Source organism: Carettochelys insculpta, chromosome 8 (assembly GCF_033958435.1).
Source record: "Carettochelys insculpta isolate YL-2023 chromosome 8, ASM3395843v1, whole genome shotgun sequence".
Classification (NCBI taxonomy): Eukaryota; Metazoa; Chordata; order Testudines; family Carettochelyidae; genus Carettochelys; species Carettochelys insculpta.
Genome location: NC_134144.1, coordinates 9172776 through 9196906, shown reverse-complemented (window position 1 = coordinate 9196906; position 24131 = coordinate 9172776). Strand labels below are relative to the sequence as shown.

Here is a 24131-nt window from a genome sequence, read left to right as displayed (position 1 = left end):
AGCTCCTTCGCAGTGGGCAGTCAGGATTGACTGACAGGCGCCCCAAGAGTTTGCCCCGTGGAGGCGGCACAACTCAACGCTAGGCTCTTAGTACTCTCACCTAATGGCCAGGCTTTATAGCCAAAACGGCTGAGGTTCTTTAATTGTGTTGGCTGCTTTACAGTAAACCAGAGAAACAAGTCAGGCTTATGCACAAATGGTTACCAAAATTTATTAAACTAGATTCTAATCATGTGGTTACAAAATTGCTAGTGCCTACTTATTTAAATGTATAGATGTTACACACACAAACAAGTTACAAAGCTGAAGCCACAATCCCAAAGAAAGAAAACAAAGTATAGAGCTCTGTGTCAAAATATGTGTACACTAAAGATAGGAGATCAGGTGTGGGTGCTTCTTACCCTCCTTGCATCTCTCGATTCCAGCAGTGCCAAGCCAGGATCGGTCACTCAATTCTGCGGAAAGACGAATAAGGGACAAGGCTCAGGGACCCTCTTAGCTGCAGAAGCCTTGGGAGGCTGTCACTTATCTGACCAGCAGATAGATAGTGAAAAGCACTCAAAAATCATGGTGCTGTAGGTCCCATACTTATACCTCTGTACTCCTTTATTCTCTTTCTCCTTTCTTATGCCAAATTGGGGCTGGTCTGTCTGGGCGACGCCAGCTCTCGCAAGAGTAGTTTACACTTGCAAGGGAGAGAAACAATAAGTTTCGACTACTGGACATTCTTTTATTAGGGTAAATATTTTCCCACCTAGGATGTGGGTGTGTGTGCATCACGTTATTTAGTAGGGGCTAAGAGCCATGTCTGCTGTGAGCCTAATCGTTGTATATGTTCCCAGAGGCACATTGTAGCAGCACACCTGTGCTTCTCACAGCTTCAAAGGCTGTGCTGGAATTTATGTTAAGTGCCCTGTTGTTTTGGCTCCCTTGTGTTCCCAGCAATGCTGGTCTGAGAGGGGGCTGGCTGTCTGGCTACAGGTGTTTAGAGGAATATTGGAGAGTCAATATTCAATTGACCATAAATGTTTTTTTCATTGTACAAATTGATGCGTCAGATGCCTTGCCATGCAAGAAACAACTCTTGGTGAATGAAATACTTACTGAAGCCTGTTTTCATGAGAGCGCCACTAAAACGAATGCAAGCGTTGGGTCATGTGAATTATAGCAATGCGCGCACACACTTCTGTCAAGGTGCCAGAAAAAAAATAAGCATTAGGTCCTGAGATGAAATCCTGGTCCGTATTTCATGACAGTGTTTAAGGCTGAGAGCACATGAATCTCTGTTGTGTATAAGGTTTAGGTACATGCTTAAAATAAAGTGCATGTGGAAGTGGAAGCAGCTTTCTGAGATAATCTTTCTTTACAGTGCTGTGTGTTTGGAATAACTCCATGTTAATTAGTGGTGTTTCTCCAGATTTACCCTAGTGTGACCCCATGTAACTGAGATCAGTGCCTGTGTAATGAAATCAGAATAAGTTAACAATAAATATTTTAAAAGCCCCAAAGTTTTTTTTTTTTTTTTAATTTCCTTTTTTGGTGGTAATGACTGCTTGTAGTGGACCTGAAATAATATATGATCTGTTTTTATTGTTAGTAGTGAAGTCCCTGACAATTGTAATTTTTAAGAGGTGAAACATCTAATGACCTGGAACTGTCTTTAGCCACATACAAATTAGTGGATCACAAGGTAATCAGGTTTTATACTTGTCCAAACAACAACATTTTTAAGCTGGCGAACGTAATTTGTGGCTGGAGGTGTACTAGATGTGAGCCTGTGAATGACGTAATTGAGTTGGTTGCTATTTCTTTAAGGCTGTGTCTACACTAGCCCAAAACTTCGAAATGGCCATTCAGCAATACATATTCAGCGCCTCATTAGAATGCCGGCAGCCGTGGCACTTGGAAATTGACGCGGCTCACCGCCGTGTGGCTTGTACAGACAGGTCTCCTTTTTGAAAGGGCCCTGGCAACTTCGAAATCCCCTGATTCCTAACAGCAGATAGGAATCGGGATTTTGAAGTAGCTGGGGTCGCTTCGAAAAGGAGCCCCGTCTGGATGAGCCATGTGGTGGCAACCCACGTCAATTTCGAAGAGCCGTGGCTGCCAGCATTCTAATGAGGCGCTGAATATGTATTTCAGCGCTTCATTAGTAAACTTCGAAATGGCCATCTGCATGGCCATTTTGAAGTTTTGGGCTAGTGTAGACCTAGCCTAATAGAATAATTTCAATTATATTTCCAGTGAGGTTGTAGAGTCTCTGTTCTGCACTGATGAATGGCGTTTTTATTCGTCCAGTTAGAAGTAGGGTTGCAATCAGACTTAGATGCAAATGAGCAATTTCCTCTTCATGTCTATCATCTCTCATTTCTGCTACCAGTTGTACCTCCCTTGTCTTGCACCCTCAGGACCTGAATGGTCTTGAATGAGGGGATTTGCCAGATGAGGGGAGGTCAGGTCCCCAGGCTGGCTGGAGGGGGGAGCCACTCCTGCAGGGTTCCCCTGTGGGGCTACTGGGGTCCTGTACCCTGACAAGGTTCCCCACTGCTGTGAGGCTGCTCTCAGGGCTCCATGCACTAGCTGGCTCCTTGCTGTGGGGCTCCCCCAGCTATAGTCCATGCATCTGCAGGGCTGCTGGCAGAGCTCCCTTCCCCGGCCCAAAGCAGGCCCTGGGACTTCCCGGAGCAGGTTGCCAGCGGGGCCTCAGCTAGCATTAGGGCTCCACTCCAGCCTACACAGCTGGATCTGTCTGATCTAGCAGGCTCCAAGGTCTTGCCCAACGAGGGTCGTTGCTAGACCGGGAGAGTTTCAACCTGTACTCCCCATGGGAGGCCCTGGGAATGGTCCTATGTGCAAGCAATCCCAGGCAGAAATGTCAGTAAATTTGTCTTGGGTAAAACATTAGGGGAGCAAGCAAAGGGAGTTCTGAATCTTAATAGTAATTTCTGTTGTGACTAGGGTACCTGTGTTCTGTGTGCAGCTGCTGCTGTTGAAGCTTTCATGGCTTTCCTCTCTCACCCCTCACCCCACACACACACACACCACCTGAGACAGGTGAGGAAAAAGAGGGTTTGTGGCAACATGTTCGGCCAGTAAGGGTTCTACCAAATTCATAGTCTATTTTGATCAGTTTCGCAGCCATGGAATTTTAAAAAAAGTACATTCCATGGTCTCAGCTCCTTAAATCTGAAATTCCACAGTCTTGTAACTTTGGGGTCCTGATACAAAAAGAGTTGGCGGGGCTGGAGCCCTCCTACCTTTTATTACTGCCATTGGGGGCAGCTCTGCCTTCAGAGCTGGATAGCTGGAGAGCAGCTGCTGCTGACTTGGAACCCAGCTCTGAAAGCAGAGCTGCCGCCAGCAGCAGCATAGAAGTAATGATGGCCTTGTATGGTACAGGCTGTACCTCTCTAACCCGGCACTCTCTTGTCTGGCATCATCCATAGTCCAACATGATCTCAATTAGCTGGACAACCACTTACCAGGAGTGTGGCCAAGTTTCCAGCAGCCCCATAAAGTTTGTTTACAGCCACCAGTCCTGGCTCTCAGTGTTCGGTACTGTTAGCTGTAATTTACCCCTAAGCGTCTTCTCAGAGCCCAGTAAGCAGTGGAAGTGTTGGTAATGTGCTGGAAAATACTGGCCTCCTGTGATTTGTCAGATTCTCTTGTCCGGCAACGGTCAGGTCCCAAGGGTGCTGGACTAGAGAGGGTCAACCTATATTGCCATCTTTGCCTTTGCACTGCTGCCTGCAAAACTGAGCCCTCTGTTGCATACTTCCTCCTGTTGAAACATTGCGCTCCCCACGCATGGTTTTCTCTTCATTCTTCCATTGGGGGGGGAGAACCTGTAGCATCAACATGGGGATCCAGTGAGGCCAGGTCCATCCAGAAATTAGCTGTCACCCGCATAGATGCAAGAAACCTCTGCTGATGTGTGCAAGTCTGTATGGATCATAGGATGGGTGGGGAACCTTTTCTGGGTTGGGGGCCACTGATCCACAGAAAAATCAGTCAGAAGGACACACAAGTGAGAAGCACTGTGGGAGGGGGCTGCCAGGAAGTGGGCTTGGTGGTGGGCTGAGGAGCAGACTTGAGGGGTTGGGGGTCTGACCAGGAGGTGGTGCAGGAGAGGGGGTGCAGGAGAGGTTGGGGTGTGGGCTGTGGGTGGTAGGAAGGGTGCTGGAGGGTCTGGAGTGTGGGGTCTGGAAGGGAGCAGTCGGGGTGGGGGTGAGGGTTCTGGGAGGGAGGGAGCAGGACAAGGATGTGGGTGGGAGGGAGGGTGCAGGAGCAGTCTAGGGGCTGTGCAGCACCCTGGGGGACACATGGCTCTGTGCCTCACTTCTCCCAGGCACCGCCTTTTGCTGTTGGTTGGCCGGAATTCTGTCCAATCAGAGTGGTGGGATAAAGCCTCCTGGCAGTGCTGCTGCTTCTTCCCTGCCCCGGCTGGGGAGATGGCAGCGCACAGCAGTGGCGCCACTTGGAGCCCCGGGCAGAACTCATGGGCTGGATCTGGCCCATGGGGCTCAGGGCTCCACACCTCCACCCCGCTGAGGCACGGCTCCTGGGGAAAAGAGCCCCAAGCCTCATGGTCCAGATCTGGGCTGTGGGCTGGAGGTTCCCCACCTCTGCCATAGGAGCTGCGTGGCCACTATTTGTCTTAGCCCCCATTACCATGTTTGAGCACCTTCAGTCTGTAATGTATTTATCCCTCACAACAGGTCTGTTGGGTGTGGAAGTGCTATTATCTCCGTTTTCACAGCTGGGATAGCTGAGGCTAAGTGACCAGACTAAGGGCACATGGGAAGTCTGTGGCATAGCAGCAAATGTGCAGTCAGCCCTCCCAAGTTCAAGGCTAGCAATATAACCACTCGCTCATCCTTATCCCCTGTCCCTTTGGTTCTTGTGCCCTCTGTCCCGCTCCATGTGGGGCAAACAGGCGTAAGGGGTGAGTTCTCCCTACTTCTACTAGGAGATATGTATTATTGTGGACTCAGATGGTAACAGATTCCAGCAGAACCTCAACACATAAACTTTACTTTTGTCCTTGGTAGCAGGACTCAGCTGTGGAATTAGTCTTAATTTGAGCAGTCAGAGCACAGGCAGTGTGTAAGGTTCATAGACATATCCAACATTTCCATATGAGGTTCATAGACATATCCGACAGCTTCTAGAAACAGCAAATAGCTGTGCAATAGTCAAAGTAAGGGATTCTTAGCAGTTTATGATCTCCTGTTTCCTAGTCATGGAGTCCAGTTTCAATAAATTTGACCTATTTGGCAGACATTGGAGGGCAGAGTTTAGGCTGAAGGATGGGGTAAATCAGGTGAGTGGAAAGTCAGAGGTAAAGAGTTATATGGATGTGGATAACTGGCAGCATCTCCGAAGAGTCTAAGAACTACATTGTTAAAAAAATTAAGAGGTTGATTTTAATTTATTTTTAAATAAACTGATATAGTTAAGGGCTATAGTCTAAATGTCCCTGAATCATGTTGTCAGTCTTTGTTCTTAATTAATAAAGTTATTTAAGGAGAAATTTAACACTTTAATCCTTAAGTACCTAATTTGCAAGAGCCTTTTAAATATCTTTTACTTAATTTTGGAACAGCTACTTAGGAGATATGGTAAAGAAATAAATGGCATACAGGCTTGTCTCTTAATTTCTTCTTTCTGTGTCTTCCTTGTGTTTGTTTGCAGAGAGTAAGTGCTTTCCTGAATGGGACGGACTAATATGCTGGCCCAGAGGCTCAGTGGGCAAAATGTTGGCTGTCCCATGCCCTCCTTATATATATGACTTCAATCACAAAGGTACAACTGGCCTTGTCATTCTCAGAGGATTTATCTGAAACCAATGAAAATCCAGGTGGTGCGAAGTACCAAAGTAGACTAACCAAGACTTATTTCTTCCTCGCAGGGGTGGCTTTCAGATACTGTAGTCCTAATGGAACATGGGATTTTGTGCAAGGTTTGAACCGAACGTGGGCCAATTACTCTGAATGTCTTAGCTACTTACAGCCAGAAATCCGCTTGGGAAAGGTACAGGAGCGTTTTTTTCCAGTGCATGCATATTGAGAGCTTGGATGAGAAGAACAATCCTGAAACCTTCTGCGCTTCTCATTCTTCAATGGCTCTTCACAGAAAGAGTTGGAAATACGAATGATGTACCCATTGTTGTCTCAATGTGCATCTATTGTTACACAAGGGTTTTTAAACCCTAAAAGGAGGAAGTGTCTTGTTTAAAATTAAGTAGATGTGAATGCACGGCAGATCATGAATCTGTAAACTGAAGGCCCTCTCAAGCGTTCCTTGCTGCTGTTAATGTGGTTGTGAAGGGCAAATTCAGCCATCGCAGAAGAGCTGCCCTTCCTGTTGGCTTTGGTAGGCATGGCACTGGCTTTCTGCAGGGGAGAATTCTTGGGTCCAAATTCTAGTTGCAAGGCTGGATATGAAGACACCTGGGCTCAACTTGCTACGCTGCCACTGAATCAGTTAATGATTTAGGGGCAAGCCGATGGATCTTTATGTTCCTGATTTTTCTTATTTCTATAATGCTGGTAATGTTACTTGTTTATCCTGAGACTGGGGCTGCTTGAATGGAGAGTGCTAAATAACTGGTATTTCGTTTAAAAGCCCCAAACTCTCAAAACTTTTGATGCATAGTTTTCTGCATCCACCATAAATAACTTTGGTGAGTTGTAAGTTCTTATATCTGTGGGCTTTGGAACACTTTTAGAGCCATTGAGTACGAGACAATGCAGATGAGATTTTCTAAAGTTCCCAGGCTCATAATTCTGATTGAAATTAATGTCCTCCTTTGCAGCTATGTATGCAGATGAAACCACCAAAGGCTCAGAGTTTAAATACACTTTTCTTCTTTTCAGTACTGAGCCGAGAGGTATTCTTGCTCAACTCTTAGCAAGCTGTGACACAACAGCCCTTTTCCGCTCACATGTGGCCAGCAAAATGCCATCTGCAGCTGAACCAAGAGGGAACAGGGAGGAGGCAGAGTCAGAGCCTTGACTCCACTTCCTCCAGTGTATAAGTCAGTGTAGCTGAGCAGCTAGGAGGGCAATTATTCCTCCCTCCCATCAAAGCTAATGGGGGAAGCTGACAGGAGACAAAAATTCCAATAGTGCCCGCTCTTGTGATATTTCTTTTCCATGATGGTTAGTGTGGTTCTTCAACGCTACAGCTGCAGTGTCAGGAATCATGTTACGTAAGAACCTTATCTGTTGTTTGAAAAAAAAAAAAAAAAAAAAAAAAAAAAAAAAGCAAAGAAAGTTTTTGTCATTGTGGAATAAGGTTTGTTTTAAAACTGACCCCCCAAAGGCACCTCGGCAGAAGGCAAATAAAAAGAATCAAAAGTTATTCCTTCTAATACTCTTGGGATATTTTTTCCGCCTCTAGTTTTGGGACTTCCCCCACACCCCCAGAGATAGACTGATGAACCTTGAGTGCTTTGGGGTGGCAGTTTAATAGGTTCATCTCTGGTATAAGGCCATTTGGGGGTTACAGCAGGAATGGATTTGGCCCAAGAATATGTATTGGGACTTGTCACTTATTAAGGGAAACTGGATTATTGGAGACTCTGTGCACACAGATGAACACAAGAAAGCAAAAATGGCCTTGTTTTCTTTTCCCAGGGGGAATTCTTTGAACGTCTCTACATTATGTACACTATTGGATATTCTATGTCTTTTAGTTCTCTGGCAGTGGCTGTTTTAATCATTGGCTACTTCAGGTGAGCGATTCGTAGTCTCCATTTCTCTGTCCCCTCTTGTGCCATCATCTCTACAGGTAACAAGGTTTTGTTCTTTATTTACACAGGACAGTCCAGTCTCCCAGTGCTTTTTTATATTCCTGTCTGCAGTTTTGGGAGTAAATATTGTGCCTTGCCTGAAGTGATTTTCAGAAGTTACCTGTTGTGTTTTAAAGTATTGATCAGACAAAGAACACATTTAAACATTTCAAGGGAAAATAATTTCCAATGGCCTTGTAAAAACTGCAAGCAGCAAGAGGCAGAGCATCTGTCTCCAGAACTAGTAAGGATGACAGCAAAAGGAGGCACAGAATGATTAGCATGGTTTCTGCTGTAGTCTGAATTTAAAGCTTTATGGCTTATTTCACAATTGCAACTGTAGTATTGCTAGGGTGTGAAATTAACTGCTTGAGTTACTGATGGGGTTATTGCTAGAGTCACTTGCCAGCACTCTGGGAGTTGAATGCCCACTCTAATGCTCGCTTTTGAAATAACCAATAAAGAAACCTAATCTAAAGACTGCCTGCCTGGTTTTCCATGACTGTTATTCACATTATGGTCTCCAGCCGTGTTCTGTGCATTTCATGGAAGACAGAGAAGAACAGTGAGATCCTCGCTTCTGCTCTGGCCTCTTTTATGCTATGTAAAAAGCTGTAAAGGAGCTCTGAAAGCACTGCTTTTGGGCCTGCAATATTCCCCCTGGTACAGGCACTGTGGAAAACAGCCATAGGCTACGTCTACACGTGAAGCCTACATCGAAATAGCTTATTTCGATGTAGCAACATCGAAATAGGCTATTTCGATGAATAACGTCTATACGTTCTCCAGGGCTGGCAACGTCGATGTTCAACTTCGACGTTGCGCGGCACCACATTGAAATAGGCGCTGCGAGGGAACGTCTACACGCCAAAGTAGCACACATCGAAATAAGGGTGCCAGGCACAGCTGCAGACAGGATCACAGGGCAGACTCAACAGCAAGCCGCTCCCTTAAAGGGCCCCTCCCAGACACAGTTGCACTAAACAACACAAAATACACAGAGCCGACAACTGGTTGCAGACCCTGTGCCTGCAGCATGGATCCCCAGCTGCCGCAGCAGCTGCCAGAAGCCCTGGGCTAAGGGCTGCTGCCCACGGTGACCATAGAGCCCCGCAGGGGCTCGAGAGAGAGCGTCTCTCAACCCCTCAGCTGATGGTCGCCATGGCGGACCCTGCTATTTCGACGTTGCGGGACGCGCAACGACTACACGGTCCCTACTTCAACGTTGAACGTCGAAGTAGGGCGCTATTCCTATCCCCTCATGGGGTTAGCGACTTCGACGTCTCGCTGCCTAACGTCAAAGTTAACTTCAAAATAGCGCCCAGCGCGTGTAGCCGTGACGGGTGCTATTTCGAAGTTAGTGCCACTACTTCGAAGTAGCGTGCACGTGTAGACACGGCTATAGAATGCAGGACCCCCTCGTGAATCCTGGTATAGGGAGCATGCAAAGTGCGAGAGAGGCAATGAGCTTTTGTGGGAAAGACCCACTTCTTCAGATCTGGAGTATTACCCATGGGGGGTGGGACAGAACTGAGGAATCAGCTAAATTGGGGTGGGGTGGGGCAAGGAGGGGAGGAGAGAGAATAAAATCTCTGCGAAGTGTCAGTTAAGTGGGACGTCTGCTATCACTGTGAAGATCAAAGGTGAGGAAATTGTCCTTTCCCCTCCAGTGAAGTGGGTCTTTCCCAGAAAAGCTCATCATCAGCTAATCAATGATATTGGTAGTCTCTAAGGTGCTACAGGACTGCTTGCTTTGTTTGGACAAGGGAAATGAGTTAGCTAAATTGAGCTTTCATTGTGGTGAAACTGTACGTGGAAAATGTAGACTCTTGGGTTACATTTATGGTGCTATATTGAATGCTATTGTATGTGGGGCTCTGCGCAGACGATAGGCCTCTTGCTCTTTTGGGTGATGGTTGCAGATGTGTCCCCCCCCCCGCCACCCCAGGCACCTGCCTGTGCGTGTGAGAGAGGCTTGGACTCTAGCCCAACTTGTCACCCAGAAGAAATGGACTGTGTAAGTGGAGCAGGTGACTGGTCCCTTGGGTTGCTCCCAGTTGCAGGGGGTCAGTCACTTACCCCAGATTAATTGGTCCTCTAGATCTTGCACCAACAGCAAGTCTGGTAACCAGGTCTGTAGTAAACTAACTTGAGCAGGGGCGTGGTCAGGGGCCGCTGAGCAACAGAAAATTCAGTCAAGGCAACACGCAAGTGAGAAGCAAACAAACCGAACAGCCAAACCCTCACTCAGCTGGCCCTCGAGGGTGATGGGGAAAAACCCCACGCAGATGTGGTCTTCGATTCTGTAGCGGGAAGAAAGACACTCTTGTGAATCCCCTCGAACTCCAGCCGCTTGTGGGCAGGGGTGCGTGGGGGGAGGCTCTGAGCATGAGAACTGGATTAAATCTTCTGGGGGCGTGGGGCTAATGCTGCCTCCATGGACTGTGATATGGGGCCAAAAATGTGGGGGTCAGTGTGCAGGAGGAGGCTGCTGGGGAGCAGGCTGGAGTTAGGGGCCTGGGGTCTGGGTGAGTGGGGCTGCAGGAGCTGGTAGTGGGGGTGGGATCTGGGGCCAGTGAGGGGTGAGGCCGCATGGTCTGAGAGGGAGGCAGGGTGGAGATGTAGGATCTGGGTGGGAGGGGGTGTTGGCGTGGGGCTGGGGGAGGCTGTGAGGTCTGGTTGGGTGTCGGAGTGGGGTTGGGAGCAAGGGTCTGGGTGAAAGGCAGGGCGCAGGAGTGGGCTTGGGGTGGGGTCTGGGCAGGAGGAGTATGGGGCAATGGGGTCAGTGTGAGGTGAGATGCAGGAGTGGGCTGCAGTGAGGGGGTGGGATCTGGCAGAAGGTAGGTGCAGGAGCGGGGTGGGGTGGAGTAGGATGGAGGATGCAGGCTGTGGGTAGAGGAATGAGGGGTGTGGGTGGGAGCGGGGTGGGGTAGAGGGCACAGGCTGTGAGTGGGGGTGGGGGTGTGCATGTGGGCAGGAGCAGGGTGGGGTGGAGGATACAGGTGGTGGGTGGGGGTGAGGGCGGGACCGGGGTGGGGGTGGGGTGTGTGGGGACTTGGAGGGAGGGGGTTCAGGAATGGGGTGGAGGTGCAGGGTCTGGCGGGAGGGGAAGGGGCTGGGGACATCTGTCTGATGCAGCTGGACTGGGGTGAAGGTATCTGCCTGGCTCTGCGCTATACAGAAGTGCTATCTGCAGCATGCAGAGCTGCTTTTTAACCCCCGCAGGCAGAGCCCACGGTTCAGATCCAGCCCCTTCTTGCCTGGGTCAGGCCTGTGAGGCTCTTGGCTCCGTCCACTCCCCTTCCTGCAGCAGGGAGTCAGGGCTAGCACGCCAGCCACTCACAAGCATAGAGAACTTATATCCTCCTGTCCCTTGCTATTGTCTCCTTCTCTCCTAAGACAGGAAAGTTCGGCAAGAGCCTTATAGGTAGCTGTAACTGGTGAGTAACCAGGCCTGGTTATTTTGTGTGTTTGTCCTTCCTAAGGAAAAGGCAACACAAAGTACACAGTGACTTAATGGGCTCTAAGCTGAGGGATGAAGGAGTATTGCACTTGGCCACAGAACTTGCTAGAGTCTGCTGCAAAGTTTTGCCTTCCTGGTGGCTGAGCTCAATAGACTTCTAAAGGGTCTTTTTCCCCCACCCCCGATAGGAGGCTGCACTGCACCAGGAATTACATCCACATGCATCTCTTCGTCTCTTTCATGCTAAGAGCTGCCAGCATCTTTATCAAGGACAAAGTTGTGCATACGCACATAGGGGTCAAGGAGCTGGACTCTCTCCTGATGAGTGACCTGCGGAGCAGCGTGGCGGTGCCAGTGATCGACAAGTCACAATACGTAAGCACTGACTGTCAGGGAAAATAGTCCACCCGTTATCTGCATTGTTGTACCCCTTTCAGAAGGTCTCTGTCCCTTCCAGAGTGGTGGGGTATTACAGGTTGAACCTCTCTAGTCTGGTACTCTGTCATGATTTTAGTTAGCCAGATGACCACTTATCCTGGGTTTGGCCAGGTTTCCAGTGGTGCCATAAAGTTGTCTACAGCCACCAGTCCTGGCGCTCGGTGTTCCATGCTGTTATTTGGCTGTAATTCATTCCTAAATGTCTTCTAAGAGTCCAGTAAGCAGTGGAAGTGTTGCTAATGATGCTCGACAGTATTGACCTCCCATTGTTTGGTAAATTCTCTTGTTCAACACTCGTCAGGTCCTGAGGGTGCTGGACTAGAGAGGTTCAACCTGTACTAGGAAGAATCAGGCTGATCCTGGTGATCTGGCCCATGAGTTGCAGAATTTTCAAGAGCGTTAGTCTCATTTTCTGAAGTGACTTAAGCTCCTGAAGCCCAGATCTGCACAGGTGTTGACTTCAGTGGAAGTTTGAAGCCCTAAATGTCTCTGGTGATCTGGGCTTCATTGTCAATGAGACTCAGGCTTCTAGGACCAGATTTTTAAAGGGTTAGGTGTCTGATGAGATTTTCAAAAGATGCAAAAGGGAAATAGGTGCTTACGCTTATCTGAAAATCCCATTAGGTCTCCATCTTCATCTTTAGATGCCTAAAATGTCATCATTAAAGTCTTCCCCCAAGTGCTTGGCATTTTTAAAAATGGGACTTGGATTCCTAAATAACTTCAGCCAGTCGTTCTCAACCTTTCCAGGCTACTGCGCCACTTTCGGGAGTCTGATTTGTCTTGTCTCTCCCCATGCTTTGCTTCACTTAAAAACTACTTGCTTACAAAATCAGACCTACAAATACAGAAGTTTCACAGCCACACTGTTCTTGAAAAACTCTTTACTTTGCCATTTTTGCTATATATTTGTAAACCAGCTGGAATATAAATATTGTAGAGCAGTATAAATAGGTCACTGTCTGTATGAAGTTGTACATTCTGCTGGCTTTAGTAATGCTTTTTATGTAGCCTGTAGAAACCAAATAGCTAGATGAGTTAACGTACCCCCAAGGACACGTGACATAAGCACCTTTTCCCAGATGTCGAACGTTAAGCTCTCTCTTAGTTAATGAGGATGAGACTGACTCACTTTTCCTTATTTGTTCGGGTCCCCTTAGCTGCCCCCACTTGTCATTCTCTGCTAGAGTGAGACCTAGGTGATTGCATGAGCAGGTCAAAATGAAGCTGCCCTGGCAGAGTAGCGTAGGCGTGGGAAGCTTGCATGTCACCAGCCTCTCCCCTCCCTGCTGCTCAAAGGGATGCTTTTAGTTCTCCCCCTTTCAAAAGCACTAATTCACCCACAATTTTTCAGAAAGGGACTGGTCCTCACAAAGCAGCGGAGAGCTCTTGAGCTTACACAGAGACTTTACGCTGCAAAGGATGGCCTTGCTGCCTTTTCCTATTTGTGTAAATAAAACATATTAAACTTGTTAGAATAGGAGCCACGTGCAACAGTTGGAATCACCTAGCAGTGGCTCTTGGAGGGGAGGGCTGCCGTATCCAGGAATGCTAACCCATTATCTTTCTGTTTGGCTTCTTTGACAGGTGGGGTGCAAAATTGCAGTGGTGCTGTTTATTTACTTCTTGGCCACTAACTACTACTGGATTCTGGTTGAAGGCCTCTACCTGCACAGCCTAATCTTTGTGGCTTTCTTTTCGGATACCAAGTACCTGTGGGGCTTCATCTTGATAGGCTGGGGTAAGAGATAAGGGACTTTTCTATTCCTTTCACCTTTTCACGCTTCTCTGATGCAGAGGATTCTGCTGTTTTGCTATTCCTATTGTTCTGTTTCATCCCATTAGACCCAAAGAAAGCAGAAAAGACACAGTCTGTTCCTGACATCAGTTACAGAATATCAGTTGTGTTGGGCACCATTGGTGAACTGCACCAGGAGGCATGGTTAATGCACTGACCTAGGCATCAGGAGACCTGGATTTTAGTATGATCTGTGCCACTGACTTCCTGTGCACCCTCAGGCAAATCACTTAACTCCTCCATTTCCTGGCTCTGAAATAGGGATCAGAAGTCATCTCTACTTCCATCAGGGGTTGTGAGGGCAGAGCCAATCGTGCAGAGCTCTTGATTGCAAGCTAAACACAGTGCAGTAATGAACCTGACAGAAAAGTTTCTGTACAAGTTAAAATAGGAACTAATGTCCTTCCTCTCCATATCCAGCGAGAGGTAAATTTTCTGTCCCCATGTTCCTCAGTCATTACATTAGTGTTGGTTCATGTTAGTGTACTTCATATGTCAATCCATTCACCGCTGTCTGTGCAAGAAGGAGCTATGAATTTGCAGGGAGGTTAGGCCCATCTGAGTCCCATCCATGTACATCTGCTTCTGTCATTTATTACTCCAGGTTTAAACCACTGCAACTGTGAGCAGAATTGATCCCTGTGTCCAGCACTGAGGACAGACAGCCTCAGAAGGAAAAGGGCAGGAGGTTACTTACTAAACTGGGTCTCTTCAACAGCCATCAGACTTCTTACACTGGGGTTTGCAGTTTTGTCCCTCATTGGTAGACTCATAGGTTTTAGAACCAGAAGGGACCATTGTGATCATCTTGTCTGACTTACTGCACATCACAAACCACAGAACCTCACTTGTCTACTCTTGTAGTAAGCCCGTAACCTGTAGCTGTGTTACTGAAGTGCTCAACTCATGATTCTCTGCTCCTCCTGGAGTACAAGGGTTTAAGTCACACAATGCACTCCCAGTATTATAATGCTGCAATGGATTTGGTCACAGAAAATTCCCTTGATACTTCCATTTGATGGGCTGAGTACTACTGCACCCACCTGCATGCCTCTGGGGTGCCCTCACCATCTTTCCTGCTGAGCCAGACCTTCCAGTCTTCTCCAGCCACTGACACAATGGTAGGAGTCACAGCCCTGAGCAGAGCATCACACATACTCAGATCAGAGCAGCTCCAGGAAGGTCAGTCACAAGGACTTGACACAACACCTATGTTCACAGCCCCAGTGGGACCAGAACCTCAGATACATCCTTCTCACAATGCATGAAGTTTTATACAGCGTGAGCTCATATATTGTTAACCCCCTTTATCAATGAAAAAGAGAGAGAGAGAGAGAGACAGCTCTTTTCTCACCAGGTTATGCTTTTTTCCACTTGGTTTATTAATAACAAAACAATTTGTTTTAAGTATAAAAAGTAGGATTTAAGTCATTACAAGTGATAGCAGACAGATCATATGTTTACTAAGCAAATTACCACAAAACGTGCCATTTAAGCCTAAAGCTCTAAGAAACTTGTTACATGCAATTTCTTACCCTAATTGTAGTTCTAATAATCTTTTTCACAGGCAGGGAGGCCTTCTGTTCTGGGCCCAATCCTTCCCCCTGTTCTGTCTTAAATGTTTCTAGCAGTTATCGTGGATGTGTGTTAGGGTGTCTGGGCAGCCATTATTGTTTGGTTTTTTTTCTTTCTCTGTGGATTTTGCCAAAGGCCGGCATATTTTCTGTTCAGTTCAAACTTTTCTCGCCCTCAGTGGAAAACTACAGCAACCACGATCGGTTCCAGCATCAGGTGGATCTGGTCACATGTCTTAGCAGGACTGACCATAGTCAAAGGTTACAGGAGAAGTAAGACTGTTCACCGGTCGTTGTCGAAAGTACTAGTCCAATAAGCTGCAGCGCTACAGGTCAAACCTCTCTCATTTCTGGTCAGCTTGTAAAGTAGCACAACTCTTTTCAGGAACAGATAGGCTGCTTTTTCTTGTTGATGATGAGCATTCCGGAGGTGAAACATCCAGGGTCAAATTGAGCTCTGTAGCAGTGGTTCCCAAACTTTTCAGCATCAAGCCCCCCTTTTGATTTTTGAGAAACCCTCATGCGCCCCACTCTTCTTTACCATCATCCAACCCCCTTTAACAAAAAATTCAATTTGTAATTTAAAATAAACACACTAACTTGATATAAAAATGTTATTTAAAATTAAAAATAAGCACCAATAGTTTTTACTGGCCTCTTGTGAGTGCCTGGGGAAGCCCCAGGTGGCCACCTGAGCCCTGTGCCAGCCTGCAAAGCTGCTCTCGCGAGCCGCCCACCCGCCTGAGACCTGCACTGCTAGAGCTGCCTGCCTGAGCCCTGCACTGCTGGGGCTATCTACCCACCCACCAGGGCCAGCCAGCCACCAACCGCCCAAGCCCCGTGCTGCTGTGACCAGCCTGCTGCCTTCCCCAGCACCACACTGCCAGCCTGAGCCCCGCACTGCCAGGGCCAGCCACCAGCCCGAGCCATCTGAGCCCTCTGATGCCAGGGCCAGCTGCCTAAGCCCTGCAAGTCCTGCAAGCTGGCTAGCTGCCCAAGCCCCGCACGCCACCTGCCCGAGCCCCTCCCCTCCCACAAAGCCAGGCACCGCCAGTCTCCTGCTCTTACCCCATCCCTCTTACTGAGCCAGGCACCTCACACCCCCCAGGTGGGCACACCCTCCGCTTTGGCAAACCATGCTCTACATCATGTCCACTGAAGTCCTGGAGTAAATTTGACACGTCATGTTTAATATGTCTGCTCATTTAGCATTTGCACTTGGAAGAGCAGCTGTGTTCTGTAGTTACCTTCCACATGAGCTGTTGTGGTACATAAACATGCATCACTTTCCAGATCTCCTCAGTAGCTTTCTGGATGCAGCCCTGCTTTCCATCAGCAGCCAAAGCCTGGAATTCATCTGTTAGGACACGTTGATAGGAAATGCTTTATTTGATAGGAATATCCGTGTTGGATATTAGAAGTATGTGAGCTTGGCCAAATCATTTAATCTCCTTGTGCCTGCTTCCTTTCCTCAGAACACATTAGACAGAGGAGCCATTAATTCACAGGGGCTCTAAAGTATCTTCAGAAACATGGGCTGAGATTTTCGAAGGATCCTGAGAGAGTTAGGCACCTCATTCCCCGGGAGTTGTTTGGATCTACATTTCGATTGTTTCAGAGGCTAAAGGCCTGATTTTTAAAGGTTTGAAAAGCTGTCAATATTTGTTTAAAGGCAACAGATGATGTGGAAGGTCATTAGAGAGCAGAACTATTAAAGGTGAATGAACAGAGACGTTAAACATTCATCCAGTGACTTCAACGGGCATATCCTAGAGCTAAATCTGGTGTCTAACTCCCTTGAAATACCTTCAGAAATGTAGCCCATAGACCATTATCTCCTTATATCTTTTCACTTTGGAAATGTAGAGTCCCTCATGGTTAAAAACACAATCCCGCATGTTTGGGGACTATTAATTTCAAGCTGGTTTTCATTCTTTTGGCTGAGTTCGGTTAGCTGCCTCTGCAACAGGAGGGGTGTGGTGACCAAATACACCTTTTCGATTGCTAACTGCTATGATACAATTATTTACATAAAGGATGTTAGTTACTACTACTTCAGTCACTGCTTGCTTTGCTTGGGCCGTTTAGCTGCATATTTGCTTTGCATGGCGGAGGGCACTTCAATGACTGGTGCCGTGTTCTTGCTGATAATTCATTATCTTTAATAATTTTCAAATCTCAGTTAACAGCTCAAGGAAAAGGAAGTACTGAAGAGAGCACACAACACTGACTGGTTTCCATGCCAATGCTGTTTTCTGTGTATTCATTTGCTGCTCGATTTATTTAATTTTTTTTTCTAAACTATCATATTTTGGGTAAAATACATCACAGCCGCTTCCCACACATCAGTTCCAAGATTGACTTCTAAAATAGTTTTTGTAGCATCACTCTAAAAAATCCAAGCAAAATATGTTAAGGGGAGTTGAACAAAAATTGGAATGTCAGGTATTTCAACTTTTTTCCACCCCCCCATTTTGGAACCAGTTTTATAGAATCAGAGGGTTTGAAGAGATCTCAGGAGGTCATCAAGCTCAGCTTTTTGCCGAATGCAGGACCAACCTAATTAAATCATACCATCCAGGACTTTTGCGTATTTCTACACGTTTGATCACAGCTAAATCTTCTGTAATCCCGAATCAAAACGTTTAGTGCTGGTTTGTTGAACTGACTTGGGGTTCATACTGAGTTAGTTTAGCATTTAACTACTTCTTCCTTTGGTGCTGTATTGCTACTTCACCTACCTCTGCCCCCATTTTCTACTGTGGGCTGGGCTCTCTGGCCAGACTACATCTTCCATGATGCACCTGCAGGCATGTGACTGGTCGGGCAACATCCACCCCACTGTTCTCAGTTGTCTGTTAAAGTCCTATCCATTCAAAAGAAGTTTGAGATGCATTCACTTATGGTACAGACTTAGGATACAGGTTTATTTGGTGACATGGAAGGAGTGACTTAATCTCTGTGTCTTGGTTACTGTCACAGTTCAGGGCAACAGGGCTGTGAATTTCGCCTTCCTGTTCTAGCAAGAGCAGCCACACTAGACAAAGGTCCTGCTCAAGGCATGTCTTCAAAAGGCAGGGTTCGCAGAAGTGAGGAATTAGCATTAACCCCAACCACACTCTGAGGCTTCTGCTGCAAGGGCCAGTCTTTCTTCCTGCAACAACTTCAATTGATTAATATGATAAAACATTCTTATTTTGGTTCATACACATACCATGACAAATTGATTGGACACACACATGGTAATTCCCTATATTTTTTCAGACAATGGTTTGCCATATTTGATGTTTTGGGTATTTTTTTTATGTCTGGTCATCCCCTTGAAAGGCAACCAGTTGGTTGAAAATGCAGAGATTGCTGTACGAGCCATTACATTACAAGAATTAAAATGTTTCTGTCTTTCCATTCGTACTTAGCAGCTTTATTAATTTAATTATTGAAATAATGTGGTACCAAAAATACAATTTTTATACCTTTGGACATAAAATTGTTTCTGTTGCAACAAAATAAAGCCCCAGTTTAAAAAAAAACAAGTCATTGACATAAAGCTTAATTAGGGAGATTAGGCAGGTTAGGTAATTTTTTTTTTTTTATTGGACCAACTTTTGGTGTTAAGAAAGAAAATGGTCCCATAAAAGATATTGCCCACCTTGCCTGTCTAATACCATGGGACTGACGTGGCTATGACAACGTTGCATAAAACGTAACTGACAATTTAGGACAAAATAATTTTAACATTTATGTTTAAGCAGCTATAAAATGAAACATTAAAACAGCAGTGGGTTAAATGCATACAACCAGTTAGAGATTAGCTGTTTAGCGCAGATCATGGAGACCCAAAGGTTAAATTTATTAACGTTCCTTGAACGAGTTGATATCAGTATTTATAAATAAAGCAGACGAGTACTTGGAAATATGTCTGGTTTTAATCAGCTTAATACCTAGCAAAACTAATTGTGTTAACGTGACGTAAATTAAACAGTTCACTTAGATGCCAAAAGTTTTTCCCCTGATCAGAGAGGGGAACACAAGAACTGGGGGGTCACCAAATGAAATTAATAGGCAGCAGGTTTAAAACTAACTGAAGGAAGCATTTCCTCTCATAACACACAGTTAACCTGTGGAACTCCTCGCCAGAGGATGTTGTGAAAACCAGGACTTTAACTGGGTTCAAAAAAGAGCTAGATAAAGTCATGGAGGACAGGTCCATCAATGGCTATTAGCTAGGATGGGCAGGAATGGTGTCCCTAGCCTCTGTCAGAAGCTGGGAATGGCTGGCAGGGGAGGGATCTCTTGATCATTATCTGCTCTGCTCATTTCCTCTGAGACACCTGGCATTGACCACTGTCAGAAGATAAGATACTGGGCAAGATGGACCTTTGGTCTGACACAGTCTGTTTGTTTCTAATGTAGAGTGCATAAAGTAATATTCTGAGACCAACATAGATACAACGTTATTCTTGAATAGACATATACTGTGGTTTTTAATTAGAAGCAATACGAACACAAGCTTTGTTTAATTAGGGAAAGTAAAAGGGATTTATACAGGTTTTACAAGAAACGCTTAGGCACTTTTTGGTGAGATGATGATTTAGGATATATAACAGTGGCTGAAGCTGTTTTTTGTGGGTGGCAGAAACTCATTCATGCTTTCTTAAAAGTATGATCCAAGTACAAAATAGAAAAATGGTGGGTTCCTGTTTTTTACCATAGCTATAGCATGCAGATCTGGAATTGCGTCTGGTTTGTTACCTGGAGCCTGTGTGACAACAACACCCACGTGATTAGTCAAATTAATAATACATGAGTGAATAATAAAAATCTGAACTCAACAAGATTTGTAGCTTGGTCAGTGCAAACAGGCTGATTTTATTTTTTCGATACTCACTCACTTTAATGTATTCAAGGGTTTTATCCTTGCCCCCCCCCCTTTTTTAAGTTCCCCTTATATTTTCTGCTCAGAGGGGTAGTGTAGTGAAGAAGGTTTGTTTTCTCTCTATTTTATTTGGCTTGATTTAAACTTAAAAGACATTGTTTTGTTTAGAGAAATTCCGTACTTTATAAATTGCTGATAGATTTAAAGGTACTGCAAGAACAAAGACAAATTGGCGCTTATTACTCATGTTTAAAATAATTTTGAGACTGGTTTATGGGCAATCAGTTTTAATTCTGTTCCATCAAATATAGGCAGAACGCAAATCGTTTCCCTTTTCAACAGACACAGATATAACTACCGAGGAAGTTGTTCCCTTTTGTGTACATCAACATGTTGCCAGCAGGCCAAAGAATTTTAAGCAGTATTTCTCTGCTCCCTGTCTGGTTTCTGGCTAAAGATTACCACTGAATTACAAGTGCAAGGCACAGAAGCAATTAACACCTTCAACTATAAACTTACTTGATTAAATAATATGTAGATGGGGATTTATCTTTTATTTATTGAAGGTAGGGAACTGGGGGGAGAAGCCAGTGTAATATACACATTTTACATAAACCTTTTTATTTTCTTTACAGTTGGTGGCTCTCCGCATGGCTTACAAAATACATAGCTACATCCCCTCTAAAACCTGTGAACAACTAAGCTTCCATTATCATCTTATAAGCAGACAGTCCTTCTTTTAAATAATTATATATACCTGTGCAATTAATAATATATTGTGATTATTATTCAGTTAAACTTGTTCGCACTGCTGCCATCCAATTCAAAGAGTTTATAGTCTTTGAGTTTATGCAGAGTTCTTGAGTGGCTAAAATGCTGTCATGAGAAACAGTAGGAGATTTTCCCCCTGAAATATTGATCTGCACACGGGCCTTCAGCCCTGCCTGGTTGGACCTGCACATTTATGCAGTGGTACCTATCCTACAGGTCATCCTTTGCCTTCCTATCTTAATTCTGCTAATCAAATAGGCTGGGTCTACACGAGCCCCTTCCTTTCGAAAGGGGCATGTTAATGAGTGGATTCGAAAGATGCTAATGAGGCGCTGCATATTCATTGCAATATGGCGGCCGTGGCAATGCGAAAGTGTAGCTTTTTGAATTGCGCGCCGCCCGTGGAGACAGGACCTTCTGGAAGGACCCCTCCTGTTTTCAAAAGCCCTTCTTCCTATCTGGTGTTAGGAAGAAGGGCTTTCGAAAACGGGGGTGGGGGTAGGGGGGGTCCTTTCGGAAGGTCCCGTCTCCACGGGCTGCATGCGATTCAAAAAGCCGCACCTTTGAATCGCTGCAGCTGCCATTATGCTAATGAGGTGCTGCATATTCATTGCAGTGCCTCATTAGCATCTTTCGAGACTGCTCATTAACATGCCCCTTTCGAAAGGAAGGGGCTCGTGTAAACACAAGGATACAGTTGCCTTTTCAACTTCTCATCTGACCATGACAAATTGAAGCGTCTCACACTTATGTAGCTTGTCTTACCCAGAGTAAAGCCAAATAACCCGGTTATTATCTTCCTCTTTTTGCTCCTCAGTATATTCTAGTCTCGTAGAACAGTAAATATTATAGCTTGTATTATCACTAACTAAATTATCCATGAAATAGGGTCATATGTCAACACCTCCTAAGAGAGGTTACATACAATCCTTGCCTACAGTAATACATCAGCTTTCCAGTTAATGAAATGGGCCTGAAAGATACTTAAGCTGAATTCAATTAGATGTTTCAAGGATATGGCAGGAAATTGTCATATGTCACAGTTACTGTTAATTATACTAGTGGATAAAACAGATGCGGTGCATTGTGAAAGGCAATGCTGCATCTGACTTTGAAGAAGACGAATAAAAAATATTTGGACACTGAAGCACTTTGAGCTTCCCTTTCACCTGATGAATTTTAATGTTTTAGTGCAAAAAAGGGACTAGACTGGTGCTCAGCTATAAAGTGCTGAAGCTTCATTGACTTCAGTGGAGCTTTCCTAGTTATCACTAGAAAATGATTGTGCCCTTTTGTCTCTCATCTTCTGCAGCGTAATTAGATTGTTAAGTTCTCTGGTGTTGGCACTCCAGTGTGCTGTATCTGTACAGCCTCTGGCACTGCAAGGTCCTCGTCCATAGCTAGGGTTCATGGGTGCTTCAGTAATAGAAATAATAATTCTTTACTTTAAACACTATTATTTAAACATTCTGTTCCTTTCCCTTACTCTGCTTCTGTTCTTCATTCTCATACCCTTCTTCACTCTGACATTAACTCCTTCCTTTCTTCCCCACTCTTTTGCCTTTGTCATTGTTCCTCTATTTCTTTCATCTACTGCAGTCCTGTTGGCCCACTGTCCCCTCTGAGATGTTATAGGTGTCAGGATGCTAGCTAGATACAGATGTAATTTAACTATTGGAAAAGCCTGCTTCAAGGACAAGGCACAAGACTGGATAAACTTTTGGACAGGTCTGCTGTTTCCATGCCACCCTTGGTAGACCCTACAGGTACAGACATAACCAGATGCAACAAACCAAACTCGTCTCTTCCACAGAGGCTTTCCTGGGCAGCGATAGACACAGTAGCAAAGTTTGGATCTGGATGTCAGAGTTCACAGGTATTTACATACAGGGTTTGGCTCACTTCTAAAGTTTAGATCCTCATTTACACGTTGTCCCCTTTAGCTACACTAGAAAGATTTTTGTCAACGAAACCCTGCTTTTGTAAACAAAACTCCTGGAATGTGCACACTAAAAATGCGTTCTGTCAACAGGAAATTGACAGAATGGACACTTTTGTCGACAGACTTGTGCCTCTTCCCCATGAGGCAGAACACCTTTTTCAACAGAATCTGTCTGCAGAAAAGCTGTGTGGATGCTCTAGGGGGCCCTCTGTCAAGAGACAGGTCTTCCAGGTCACCGGGCAGCCCTGTTTGCTGAGCTTCTGGTTTTCCATTCTGGCGAGAGAGCGGCCGGACAGTCTGGCTGCTCTGTTGACAGAGCAGATCAACAGAATGATCTGCTTTTGTGTCTGGCTGCAATGTGTTGACAGAAGTTTTGTCAGAAGGTATCTTTTGACAGTAACTTCCGTTGACAGATCACAGCAGTGTAGACATATCAATCTCAAACTACTTTGCAGTAAAATTCCATAATATCAAGTAGGTCTGGCTAGCTTGATAGCTCACCCGAAACTTGCTCAATATCAAAGTTGTATTGTATGGTGCATCTCAGAAATCGCAACTTCTTGAGCTAGTATAATCTGAAATTGCTGACAGTATTTTAAAACTCTCAGTTCCTCTCTTAAAGAGAGAGACGAGCATCATTTGGGCTAATCTGTTCATCCTCAAATGGTCGTCCACAGGAAGGCCTTGCTATCATTATTGGTCATTTGGGGCCTAACTCAAAGCCTGTTGGAAATCAATACAGAGACTCCCATTGCTTTTAGTTCAGGCATGAGTGCATTTGGCCATAATGAGGCTAATGACGTTTTCAATAACTGTCATCCAGAGGTTTTCTATATTAAGAAAGTTGTTACTAAAAAGAGCATTGTGAAAGGACATCAGTATTCACATTCCATATTGAAACCACGAACACCATTTTCTGGACACAGTGTCAACATTGTTTTCTTAGGAGTAGGTCAACTCTGCTGCTCTGCAGACAATCTCTATCAGCACTACATATATCTTGCCTAGGGCCACCAAAATGAACCAGAGTGGGTCTCCCTCTGCAGTGGGGCAAATAACCCTCCCCAAAAGAGGATCACTTACTTTGCACAGAACATGAATATCTATTTGCAAGTGGGAAGGGTGGGTGGCTTTGATTCCACAACATCATCTTGGTTTCACGGGGAGATATGAGAGCTGGTGACTGGAAATCTTTACACCCGCTTCATTGACGCCAGTTGCAAAACTCCCACTGACTTCAGTGACTACAAGCACAAGACCTATATTTGTATCATACAACCCACGAAGAGGGATACCCCATTTTAAGCATTCAATTGGAGACAAGTACTGGGCAAACATTGCATGATACCAAAGTCTCTGACCATCCAATAGGTTTCTTTGTGGGCAGCAATGGTGCAGCTGTCTCCAGACCATCCTGCTACTTTGCCTCAATCTTTGCTTTGACTAGCTTTTCAGGGGAATGAACAAGCCATAC

General features: G+C 45.4%; 1 protein-coding gene across 1 annotated transcript in view; it reads left to right on the top strand.

Moving 5' to 3' along the window:
• PTH2R (parathyroid hormone 2 receptor) overlaps nucleotides 1–24131 on the top strand; it is a 67829-nt gene that overhangs the window by 21365 nt on the left and 22333 nt on the right. Inside the window, exons 3-7 of the mRNA XM_075001838.1 lie at nucleotides 5695–5805; nucleotides 5912–6033; nucleotides 7641–7738; nucleotides 11447–11633; nucleotides 13284–13437. Of these exons, the coding sequence (XP_074857939.1) occupies nucleotides 5695–5805; nucleotides 5912–6033; nucleotides 7641–7738; nucleotides 11447–11633; nucleotides 13284–13437 (672 nt within the window). The remainder of the gene's footprint in view (nucleotides 1–5694; nucleotides 5806–5911; nucleotides 6034–7640; nucleotides 7739–11446; nucleotides 11634–13283; nucleotides 13438–24131) is intronic.